We start from the raw sequence: 12655 nt of genomic DNA, 5'->3' as shown, positions 1-12655 counted from the left end.
AAATGATTTGTAACTATCTCTTTGAACTTTGTAGTCAACCATGACTCTATGAGTTAACCGGAAGAGTTTTTATTTTTTTCACTCACTCGTTCAAATAGACAGATTCAAGAATTTCAAGAAGTCGGGGCAACCGATTTAGAAATTTGGAGTATTCATTTTTTAAGTATAAATATACGTGATATTATGACCTCTATGATTTTTAATATTATAAAAATATTGAATGATTTTCTTATTTTCATATTTCTATCATGCAACATTTATCTTAATAAAGTTAAGGACATACATAACAAAGTGACTTGACTCAAGTGATTAACGAACTCCACCAAAGATCGAATAGTTTGGAAAAATCCGAGTTCAATTTCAAAATGGAACAATTATTGATCAGGTTTTATTTACCTTCCGATCGAACTTCGGAAGGATCCCTTATTCCTAAAGACCAGAAGTTTAACTTAAAAATTAAGTGCATACTCAATAAGTATACAAAAAATAACAGGAAGTTGTGAATTTTAAATTTTTATTCAAACAATTTTTAATCTTTCGCTCTTTCATTTCACAAATATTTTGTTTAAATTATTTTTTGAGGAATTTTTTCTTAATTTTTTTCTTTCTTTATTCATAAACATTAAACAATTTTGCAAAAGAAAGAGATTTTTTTAAAAAAGCATACCACCCTTTTGTCAGAAAAAGAAAATGTCAAGCATTGAAGAAGCCCGCTATTGTGAAAAATTAAGATGAAGATTTGAGTTTTTTATGCATCAACAACTAATTTTTTCAATATTTTATTTATTTACCATTGATAAAATATTTATGAATAATATTTTTTTTATGTATATTATCAACAAATATTTATCTCATATTTAAGTATTTTTTTTACAAATTGTCACGTGTTTTGTTATTTTCATTTTTTTTTGAGGTATTATTATTATTTTATCTATATCATATACAAAGGAAATATCAAATTTTGGTGTGGTTTTTCTTTCCAATTTTATTATTAAATCAAACTCTTTTAATTATAATTATATCGTTCTTTACTTTAAAAGAAAAATTGGTGAAGGGGAAATTATTATTATTATTTTTTTAAGAAACCAAAATATCTATATATATTAAATAAAAAGGATAAAAGTATGAATCCCCATCCTATGCTGGAAATGACTATAATACCCCTGGTTAATATTAATATTTTCATATCCTCTTTCCCTCTCTCTTTCATCTGAGAACACGTTCTGTTTCTTCTTCTCCCACCACAAGCAAATCGACCGGACCGAACCACACCACCGCCGGCGAGCTGCGACTGCGACCACTCTCCCTCCATCCATCATCGGTTTACCATCGCATCCTCCTCCTCAGCTATCTTCATCTCTCTCCACAGAAAACCCTAATTGTTGTAATTTGTAAGGTAATGTGAAATTGAATGTAATTTCCTTCAATTAATTATGATTCTGATATGATGATTACATGTTCTTTATTGATTGCCATGATTTTTCCATCTTTGGCAACTTAGTTGATTGCCACTGGTTTCCAATTCCATCCGTTGTTCTTTAATTGAATGTAATTTCCATGAGTTTAGTTGATTGCCATGAGTTTTCCATCTGTTGTTAAACCTAGTTATGTCTTGTTTTGTGGTATGGAGATGGTCTGGTATTCTTTGTTTTAGAGTTTAAACTTTGACACTTAACAGACTAAATGCTTTGTAAAGGAAAATGTTTGAATAATTCATTGTAGATTTGTAGTGGGATTGTGTTGTTTCATATTATGCATAAACAGTATGTCAATTTAAATCATTCTTCATTATATATAGTCAAAATTAAGGGTTTTGCAGACACCGTTCACGTTCAACAAGATTAAGGTAGCTTTTTCTTCTCAAAATTCTTCTTTATTTTATTTAATTCAACCCTAACCACCGTGATTACGCGCTAAAATCACTTATGCAAGTGCTTATGCCATAGGATAAACCCGAATAAGCTATAAAAAAAAAGCTCTTCGTAAAGTATTCTGATATATTTGTCAATTTGAACTCATTCATTTGTTTGTTTGATTTGAATGTTACATAGAACGTTTCTATTCATTAAGCATCACCTAATAGAGATTAACATTATGGTAGGTGAGTAGTAACTAAGGTTGAAGTGTAGACATTGGTGGCTTAAACAATGGGATCTAACTCATTAAAGGATTATCTAAAAAAATATGTGAGCAACCCTGATGATGACAAGAAAAACAAGAAGAAAAAGAAGAGGAAAACTCAACCACAACCAACTGGCTTGTTAGTTGTAGACGAAGATCCAACCTGGCAGAAACCTGTAGATCTTGGAGAAGAAAACGATGACAAATCGTCAGGTAAAATACCTTCTTTGGTTTCTGTATTATTCAATTAACTATATTTGGTTTCCTGTAGTATGCTGTTAATTCACAATAACCTTATTTTATTAGATGAGGAGAAGCCGATAGTTGATGAAGACATTGAAGTAAAGCGTATGAAGAGGCTTGAGCAGCTGAAGGCTAGACGTGCTTATCATGATATATCCGAGGATGGAAGTGGTTGGGTTCCACTTTCAAATAATGATACATCTCCACCCCGTAAACAGAGGGTTCGAAATGACACTCCTTCACCAGAACCTGAAGTGAATCCATCAACTTCTAATAGAACGGGTGCTGATTTATCCCCTTCGTGCCGGCAGTTGAAACGCTATGACACTCCATCACCTGAACAGGACTCACAACATTCTGGTGGAGGGAATTCTGATTTATCTCCTCCTCGTAAACACAGAGATCAGAGTGTTACAGATGTAGCTCGTGAACCAAGGTCATCTAGATCAAAGTTTGAAGATAGTGATATGTCACCTCCTCGACGGAAACATGTTAGTAATTCGAGTCCAGATATTTCCCCTCCTCGCCGTCGTAGTCATCAAACATCTGGATCCAATGGGAGAAAAAAATATGAAACTTCTGATTTGGAAGATCTTTCTCCACCTAGACGTGGTCGTCGTGATTCCCCCTCTCAAGATACTTTACATGGACAAGTGTCATCTGACCTTTCACCACCGAGGAGACGCCAGCATAGTGTGGCAAGGTCGAGTTTATCTGATGTTTCTCATCGTTCGGTGAAAGCTGTTTCGCATCAATCTTTGGACAGTGACCTCTCTCCACCAAGGAAGAATCCAAAGGAGTTATCCATTCCAGCATCTGTTAATGAAAGAAAAACAGGTTTAATTTCTGGTAAGGATATGAGAGAAGAGATCGACAGAAAAAGGAAGGATGATTTGTTGAGGTAATTGTTCAATTATATGATTTTTTTCCAAGCACATATTCTTATGTATTAGATGAATTCTCGTTAATATTCATGCTTAATGCCATAATGTTGTGATTCTATTTTGTTTACTTGTTTAGTTCCGATGCAAGCATGTTTTTTGTGGCAATGGTAGTATGGAATATTGAGTTAGTTTCTATCTGCTGTAGACATTTCAAAAAAGTCACACCACAAAGTTCAGCAACAAAGGCTGTTAACTGTTTGTTGATTATGGTTACGCTTAAATAAGAATTTTTCTGGTGTGAAACTGTGAATGACTTGAGAGTAATCCTTGCTAAGTCTTGTGGGTTATCAGTTTATAAATACAATCTGCAGCATAAACAATTTAATTCCTTAGTTTTAGGGATTGCTAAATTGAAAACAATAAGCATGCAAAAGGTATAGTGTATAGACTAGTAGTTATGAGGGATATCAACTGGAGCAACATTTAGATTAGCTTGTTTAATTTTTGAAAGAGTTATTAATTATTGAAAGCAAAGAAAAGAGGCACAACTAAGGCAATCACATCTCCAAAATTTTAATTCATGTATAATGCTTGATTCCTCTTCTTGATAGTTGTTTATAACTGGTTTATTGTGGTATGTATTAATCCTTAAGCTTTTTCTTACATTTATCAATGAAATTCATTGATGAAGAGATAAAAAGCCAGTAAAAATATATATGTCAAGAGCTAATTCTTCTAAACCTGAAGATAAGTAGAGGACCCAGAATAGCTTTATCTATGTCATTAATATGCCCAGGAAATTGTTCTGATTATTATCTGTTCCTTAATGCAGACTTAAACAGATGGACCCTGTCATCAGTGGGCGTGGAGCTGAACCTGTATATCGTGATAACAAAGGTAAAGTGTTGATGTCAATTTTTAGTTTATGTTTCTGTCCAATCTATTGGATTTGGGTATCTTGAGAGAAAGACCGGGGGCAAGGAACCAATGAGCTGAGAGGAAGGCCGGGGGCAAGGAATCAATGAGCTGAGAGGAAGACCTGAAGTTTAGTGTCGGTCAGTATAGGAGGGTTAAGAAAGGAAAATAAAAAGAGAAATGGCGTAGTTGTCTAGTAAGTTATTGCTAAGTGGAGGGAATACATGTGCAGGGACTGAGGTAAGGGATTCCGTTATACATTTTGGCATTGTGCAGATTTTCACTTAGGGCAGAGAGTACACCATCTCTACGAGGAGCTTAGCTTTGACATTATAGGCAGACATAATTCTGTAACTTGATTTTTTTCAGTAAAAATACAAACACACTTTTTCTTTGGGTCAATATCATTTTTTGATAACACGAGTTATTAAATCAAGCTGAATTTTGCAGGAGGACGCATTACCAAAGAGGAATATGTAAAGTCAAAACAGAAAGTAGACGAAAAGCCCAAGGTATTTTGTTTACTGCATATTTATGTACCGCTGTGTTTCATATCTGGATGTAGCTTCCCTTTAGTTATTTTGAGTGATTTTAGTCCCTCTATTTTAAATTTTATCAAATATGGTCACTTCATCAATATTTTGTTCACTTAAATATCTTAAAAGTCTCATTTTTTTTAATTGAAATTTTTAGCACTAGATGATAGGTTTGAGATATAAAATAATATCTAAGTTTAAATGTAAGAAGTTGCTAAAATTGAAAGAACTTTGTAGAATGCGAGGAACTAAAATTGCTCCAAAAACTAGAAGATCGAAATCGCTCAAAGCTAGAATTAGAGGGACCAAAATTGTATTTAAGTCTATATTATTTTTTAGGATCCAATTTGCGTTTATGTTATATGGGTGATTTAAAACATTCTTTCTTGATTTGTATATGTTAACATACTGAGGTGTTTCTTAAGGACTATCTGCAAATTAAAGTATGATGTTAAGATTGAATTAGTCATACACTATTCTGCATATGTTATCTCTATCAAGAGTGATTTCCTAGATGATTTTTGTGGGTTACTTTGAATGTTAAAGAAGTACATATTAGGAGGTTTATTTTCTTGCTCCAACATCAATAACCAAAGCCTTTTTCCCACCATGTGGAGTCAATTACATGGATCAAATAAATATCTTGTTGTGAATCAAATTTGATGAAAGACTACTAAATCTTATTTAATGGTTTGTCCTTTTGTTAGTTTTTAGTCTCCCTCTATTTTTATCTATTAGATTATCTTTCATTTGGTCTCTCGCTTCATACAAGTTCTTCTGCATGTCTTCTGCATGCATCTCCAAATCACCTAACATGAGACTACCATCTTTTCTAAGGTGTCCCAACTTTCTCTCTAATGGTTTAATTCTTGATTCTTTCTTTTCATGTGTAGTTGTTCATCAATCAAATGATATTCAAGACAGTAGGTATCAGTCGTAGATTGAAAATTATATAATTATTTCCATACAGAATATAGTGTAAGTTATGTGTTCCATGTATGCATATGTTAGCTGAAAGATAATTTTATTAATGCCTTGTGAACATATATTTTTCTACCTATATTACATCTAGAAAACAAAAAAACATCTATATTTATTTAGTCATTTTGTTCCTATGCTGTAACTGAAGTATGAAATTTTTTTGTATCGATGTTTTAAAGTTGATGTTATTCATGTTTTCCTAAGGAAAATGGCAAGTTGAGTTATTGGCTATCTTCTTAACTTTCAGGAGATTAAAATAGAATGGGGCAAGGGCCTTGCTCAAAAGCGGGAAGCTGAGGCTAAGCTAAAGGAACTAGAAGTTGAGAAGGAAAAGCCTTTTGCGCGGACCAGGTATACAGAAAAAAAAGTAGTGTTGTGGACTGTCTTAAATTTGCTATCTTATTACTGCAGTAACCTTTTACTTTCTTATTAAGTGTCATGTATTTAATCTCCAGAACTCCTCTTTTGGCTTTGTTTAAACATACTATAGAGCTTGATGTAGACAACCAATTTGCACTTGGTAAATTTTGACACCTAGGTTCTGATCTGTGTGAATTGGTTTGGATTTGATTTTTAAATGAATGGCAGTCTTTACTTGCTATAAGAAAGTAGTCAATCAATTTTCTTATAATTTCTCTATTAGCATTTAGCAGCCTTTCACATTAAAGCTTTAATCCACTTTGTTGACTTGAGAGTGATGATTGATTTGTGATAGTCTTAATAGCTATTATATTTGTTCAGAAGTATTAAGTCTATCACATTTTGCACTGGTACTAATGTTACTTCACCCTTTTATCTGGGCCCTCACCTCCACTTTTGAGTAAAACGTTCTTACCATTGCTTTCTTCCAAGTCTATTGTTGAACCTGATATGCGTTGTTTGCTGTTGTAGTTATAAAAGTTTATTTATGAAATGATTAGTATGTTACTGAAAATCTCTTTGGAAAACAAAGTCCTGATGTTGGTGTTTATCATGAGAGTTGATGTCATTGAAAAAAGGTTTATTTTTCCTTCTCCCAATCTCTTATATTGCTTTTGTTGTCTTCTTTTTAGAGACGATCCTGAACTTGACAAGTTGATGAAGGAGAGGGTGAGATGGGGTGATCCTATGGCACATCTAGTAAAGGTAATGCAACACAACATTTATCGCTCGACACGTAAGATGAATGACTTTGATCTGTTCTGATGACTGATGTTTTTTCGTGTCAATTATCATTCGCGCAGAAAAAATATCCAGAGCCTGTTCTTCCAAACTTGGGGGATAGTGATAAAATGAGGGAATCTGGTTTTGTTATTCCTCAAGATATTCCAAATCATAGCTGGTTGAAGAGAGGTTTAGAAGCTGCTCCAAATCGGTATGGGATTAGGCCAGGACGACACTGGGATGGTGTTGATCGTAGTAATGGTTAGTTTCATATTAGTCATATTTTTTGTACCTGGATTTTGTATCACATCTGTTACAAAAATATTGGAAAACTGTTCTAAATTATTGACTTGAACTCTTTCCTTGCTTGTAGGGTTCGAGAAGGCATTGTTCAAGAGAACTAATGAGAGACAAGCTAAAGACAAAGAGGCTTATCTTTGGTCTGTGTCTGATATGTGAAAACTGACATTATAACAGTATACAAAGGGTGGTTGATCGTGCAAATCTCCCAAGTATTCAGGGAACCAGCAACATTGGGAGGCATGTTTGTAATGAAATATGAACTTGAGGGATTTAATGTTGAATATGGCAAAAGATTGTGCAATGGGAAAGGCTTGGTTTCATCATTCTAGACACTAGATAATTGATAACCCATGGGGGCGTTTGTTTCAGGGATTCATAAATTAATCCCAGGAATAACTTACCTGGGAATAAAGTAGTGGGAAGTTTATTCCTGGGTATTTTAAAAAAAAGTGTTTGGTTAGTATTTTAATTTTTCAGGAATATTTTCAAAAAATGTTCCCATAAATAGCTAATTGTTGTTTAGTTTAGAATATATATTCCTAGAAAAAACATGATACAGTTACAAAAATACCTCTACCTTGTTTCTAAATCAATTTGAATTTATTTTACTACATTTTATTTTCATTATAACTTGAAGCATTTGAAAATACACCATGAAATAAAATTATGTTTTCATATAGTTGATTGATAGAATATAGTTGATTGATATAATAGAACAATATTGTTGAAAACTTGAATAGACACATAAATATTTTTTTGCACAAACCAAAAAGAACATAAAGAAATAATAGATGAATTACATATAATAACATACATTATAACAATGTCTTGATGTAGAGCATGTAAAAGAAAAAAATAGAAATTAATTGGCAGTTGAAAAAACATGGTGGTAGTGGGGTTTTCATGTAGCAAGGCAAATGTCATTCCTAGGAATAAAACATTCCAACTCCTTTTTCATGGGAATAAAAATAGGGAGATCATGGGTTAAAAATTTTCATGGGTATAATTTGTTCCCAGGTATATTTTTCTTTTACCTTCTACCAAACATGGGAAAGTGCATTCCCATCCTCATATTCCCAGGAATAAATTTTATAACCTGAAAACAAACACCCTAATAGTTTTTCTTGGTGTATAACTAGTCTTTGTTATTCAAATCCTGCAGGTTTTATATTGAAAGTGCATTGGATGAGCCAAACTTATGAGATATAGACCAGTTTTTCAGAGTGCATTGGTGTTTTTTTTGTTGTTGCAGCATGCAATTTTGACTAATTTAATTGTTTTTGTAGTTTAGAGTTGGGGACGGATCCAACAATTTTGATTTGCAGGGGCAGGATTTTATATGATAAATATTTATACAAACTTTTAACAATGCAAGAGTGATAAAATGATATCAACTATATACCATATAAATAGAACAACGGCTAATTTTTTCCATACCATACTCTTTTCTCGCGCACGCTTTTTGGATTATAAATTCCAAAAAAATGGAGGCTTTCCATGTTTTAATGTTCTTTAGAGGGTCTTATCATGAGCAAAATACTCGAGCTTATAAACACTAATGTTATTATATATTAGAAAAATAAAAGTCTTTTTAACATCTACACATTAAAATTGTTCTTTACATGTATTTAAAAAGTATGGTATAATTTCTTTTTATTTTTCAGCACTGTAAAAAATATATCTCTATATATGTGAAAAAAAACATTCAATATTTAATTTCAAATACATTTGTACATTTAATTTAATAAAATTCATGAGTTTTTTTTTTTTTTTTTATGGAATGAATTCCTTATATAATGGAGGCAATAAATTATTTTAAGAGGGAGCAACACTTAAAATATCAAATAATTAACAAATATAATGAAAATAATAGTGGGGGCAGTCGCCCCCAATCCACAAAGAGTGGATCCGTGCCTGTTTAGAGTGCCATTGTATGTCAGAGTTAATTACAAGTTCCAAAAAAAATTTTATGTGGTGATTGAGGGTCCGTTTGTTACAGATTAAAATAAAAATGATTTTGACGAAAAATAATTTAGAGATTATATTTTAAAGATTTTATGAATAATCTAAATTTATTTTGCGTTTGTTTAGGGTAATAAAAATTATTTTTTTAAACAAATAATTTAGTTTTTTTGGATATAACAATACAGGGGCGGATGAACATGACATACAGGGGCGGATGTACATTGAAGCATGGTATGGTGTGGCAGCTGCCACACCAGATTCTAGCCAATTTTTCATTTAAATCGAGAGATTACATCATTCAACACCGCTAAAAACGTAAAGGATGAATCTACGAACAAACTCACATCATCCAAGTTAATAGCATATAACGGCATAATGCCTACAAAAATATATGATGAAATTAAAGTGACCGGAATATCCATTGCCTCCGGATCTGCAACGTTGACGCCCAAATCTTTGATTGAACAATCGATCTTTCAATATGAATCAAATGAACACCGCACAAAGACTAGAAATCAAACAACGCCGCACAAGACGACGAACAACAAATCACCACACTTAGATGATGAAATTACAAAGAAAAAAAATCTAGATCTATGTGAAAATCACTTATTCAAATTGAAATAAAGAGAAGAATGAAGAGGGGTGATTTCAGGTCAAGAATTGACCTAAAACCACCCCTTAATGAAGAAATTGTAAGAGAAAACTCAAAGAGAGAAAATTAGGGTCAGTTTATTGGAGAGAGAAAGATATACAAAACAAAGGATTTTTATTTTTATTTTTATTTTTTTATATGCATAACAAAAGGCAGCTGAAGTTAGGGAAAGGAGAAAACACACACAAACAAATACAAAACGCGTTTCTTCTCTTCTCTACTCTCAGAATCGCGTTTCTTCTTCTCTTCTCACAATTCACAAACAAATTGCAAGCTTATGTTCTCCTCTTCTCACAACAAACAAACAAACCTCTCCTTCTTCCACTCTCAGCAGTCAGCAGCATCATTTTCTCTCTTCACTCCTTCTTCAAATCTAGTGTAAGTGAAATAGTCAATTGATTCTCTACTTTCTCATTCATTCTACAATTTCTATTTTAGGGTTTTAGAATTGTGAATTGAGAATTGGGTTTTTTTTTTAGGGTTTGAATTGAAGATTTTCTGTTGTTCTGCAAGCAATGAATGAATTTATAGGATGATAATTGCTTGTTTGTTTTGCTTCTGTTGATTTAATATATGAGTTACTCCTTGTCCTTGCTTCTTTCTAACATTGATTTGACTTATAGGATGATGATTGCTTGTTTGTTTTGTTTGTTTATAGAAAAACGATAGTGTTTATAGGATGATAATTGCTTGTTTGTTTTGTTTGTTTATAGCAAAACTATATTGTTAAATCAGTAGCAAAATGATTTATGGCTTTGTTTGTTTTGTTTTATTAATAATACAAGTTAAAAATTGCTTGTTTATGATAATTGATTATTGTCACAATTAGCACTGATGTTATTCTAGCTCATTTTCAACAAATGGATGGTAGACGATTTTCATTGTAATTTAACAAATGGATGGTTAAATGTTTCGTGTGGAAGTGCTGCCAGGTATGGGGAAGGGCTTTCTGTCATCTGGTGCAAGTTTTTGGGTGTGCTGTTTCTTAGTTCTGTTTTGGTGGGGGCTGTTAAGTGTTGTTTTCGTCCTGCCTGCAGAATTTTGTTTTGGTGCAGCTAAGTGGTGAGTTCGGTTGTGATGCAGGGGTATACTTCTGCTGGCATTTTGCTTGTTGTATATTCCGGCATCATGATCGAGTGGTTTTGGTGTTTAAGTGTGCCGCCTATATACGGTCACTTTTGTATTTTCTGCCGTCTTTTCCTCGAGTTGTGGGCGTGTCTTACACCCTCTCGACGGTGAATAATATTTTTCGTAAAAAATGTTATATATTATTTTTTGTATAACTTCTATTATAGTTTCTTTAAAAAATTTGCCACACTAATATGAAATGTCTAGATTCGCCCCTGCCTTTAGTAGAGAACAGCAGTAACAAATTCTATAGCATTGTGTCTGAGTTTTATCCTTATAATTATTACAGGTAGTGTCGCTGAAGAGATATCATTTTATTAACTGAGAATACAGCAATTGTATTTTCAAATGGCACTGGTTGTAATCTGTGGTCAACCATGCAGTGGAAAATCCAAAGCTGCATTAGCTCTAGTTGAAGCTCTTAAAGAACCATCAGAATTGAAATATCAAGTGAGAATCATAGATGAAGCTTGTTTTCATCTCGATCGAAATCAAAGTTACGCGAATATGCCATCAGAGAAGAATTTAAGAGGGGTTCTTAGGTCAGAAGTTGATAGGTCTCTGTCAAAAGATACTGTTATTATCGTTGATTCTTTGAATAACATTAAGGGTTACCGATACGAGCTATGGTGTTTGGCTCGTGCTGCGGGGATTAGATATTGTGTTGTTTACTGTGATGTTGAGGATAATGATTGTAGAAAATGGAATCAAGAGCGAAGGGAGAAAGGCGGAGATAATTATGATGATGCAATATTTGAAGATTTGGTAAGGAGATTTGAGAAACCGGAGAGAAGAAACCGATGGGATTCACCTTTGTTTGAGTTGAAATCATCATCGTCGTCTTCTTTGTCTGATTCTGCTTCTGTTGTAGATGATGCTGTCTCTTACATAACCAAAAAAGTGGACTCAAAAACCCGCGATGTGAAGATACTGCAACCAACTATTGCGACTCAAACTTCACGTTTTTCAGATGCGAATTCTCTATATGAGCTGGATAAAGCAACACAAGAAGTTACTAATGCTATAGCAGAAGCGCAATCTCGTGATCTTGGTATGCTACCAGCTAATGGCATTTCTATAGGGAAAGACTTGCCGCCAATCAACCTTTCAAGATCAGTTGGGTTGCCAGAGCTTCGTAGGCTGCGACGTACGTTCATGAAATTGACAGGGCAAACAAGTTTGAGTGGGAGACCTCCTCCTTCTAATTCAGATAGTGCTAAAAGAATGTTTATTGATTACTTGAACAGGGAACTTGGAACTTCATGAAGAAAAGTTTCTTATAACTGATTTTATCTGTGTGCTTGATTAATTAAATACTGAGATATTTTATATTTACTTAGACCATTGTTGTTGAATAAGTTGCTTTTTCACCCTCTTTAAGTTTTATTCTAATACTATTTTATTGTCTTTCCCGAATCCAACCTGTGATGTAAAGATGATAATAACACTTAGTTCCTCTCACATCTGAACATGTCTTCACTTATTAACATCTTGTGGTTTGTCCTTGAGAAAGATGAGTTGATATGAATGATGATTAAGTTATATAGCATTATAGCTACTACTGTCCAATTTGATATGTATGATAATTTCATTTTCATCCTAGCTTGAACTTTAGCTTGTTCGTGACTGAATCCTGATTCCTGGACACGAGAAAGGCCCGTTTGGATTGGCTTATTTTTGACCTTATGCAAATAAAAAAGCTTTTATGCAAATAATAAGCTATTTTTTATAAGCTCAAACGGGCATATAACTCGGAGAAAACTTTAACATAATTGTGTATT

The 12655-nt window shown here is 33.1% G+C and overlaps 2 protein-coding genes across 4 annotated transcripts; both read left to right on the top strand.

The window, feature by feature from the left end:
* Positions 1-1197: 1197 nt before the first annotated feature.
* On the top strand, positions 1198-7715 carry LOC25500876 (BUD13 homolog). The gene is made up of 9 exons (XM_013589377.3): positions 1198-1396; positions 2102-2334; positions 2428-3265; positions 4081-4145; positions 4614-4675; positions 5928-6031; positions 6733-6805; positions 6904-7084; positions 7197-7715. Exons 2-9 carry the CDS (start codon positions 2148-2150, stop codon positions 7280-7282), a joined length of 1596 nt encoding a protein of 531 aa, XP_013444831.2. The 5' UTR covers positions 1198-1396; positions 2102-2147; the 3' UTR covers positions 7283-7715.
* Positions 7716-9912: 2197 nt separating this feature from the next.
* Positions 9913-12420, top strand: LOC25500875 (protein KTI12 homolog). Of its 3 annotated transcripts, none has more exons than XM_024773562.2 (3): positions 9913-10124; positions 10679-10808; positions 11164-12420. In XM_024773562.2, the coding sequence occupies exon 3, from the start codon at positions 11223-11225 to the stop codon at positions 12138-12140; it is 918 nt and encodes a 305-aa protein (XP_024629330.1). In that variant the 5' UTR covers positions 9913-10124; positions 10679-10808; positions 11164-11222; the 3' UTR covers positions 12141-12420. The 3 variants fall into 3 exon arrangements, with proteins under 3 accessions (XP_024629330.1, XP_024629329.1, XP_013444830.1); XM_024773561.2 differs by having other exon boundaries at positions 10670-10808; XM_013589376.3 differs by lacking the exon at positions 10679-10808.
* The last annotated feature ends 235 nt before the right edge of the window (positions 12421-12655 follow it).

Source organism: Medicago truncatula, chromosome 8 (genome assembly GCF_003473485.1).
Source record: "Medicago truncatula cultivar Jemalong A17 chromosome 8, MtrunA17r5.0-ANR, whole genome shotgun sequence".
Classification (NCBI taxonomy): domain Eukaryota; kingdom Viridiplantae; phylum Streptophyta; class Magnoliopsida; order Fabales; family Fabaceae; genus Medicago; species Medicago truncatula.
Note: the sequence above shows the minus strand (reverse complement) of the source record. Positions and strands in the feature narration are given on the sequence as shown.

Excerpts from the sequence above, each read along its gene's own strand:
- LOC25500876 (XM_013589377.3), top strand. The coding sequence starts at position 2,148 with ATGGGATCTAACTCATTAAAGGATTATCTAAAAAAATATGTGAGCAAC. Across the intron at positions 4,146-4,613 it reads TGTATATCGTGATAACAAAG|GAGGACGCATTACCAAAGAG; the intron begins GTAAAGTGTTGA and ends TGAATTTTGCAG. Across the intron at positions 6,806-6,903 it reads CTATGGCACATCTAGTAAAG|AAAAAATATCCAGAGCCTGT; the intron begins GTAATGCAACAC and ends TCATTCGCGCAG.
- LOC25500875 (XM_013589376.3), top strand. The coding sequence starts at position 11,223 with ATGGCACTGGTTGTAATCTGTGGTCAACCATGCAGTGGAAAATCCAAA.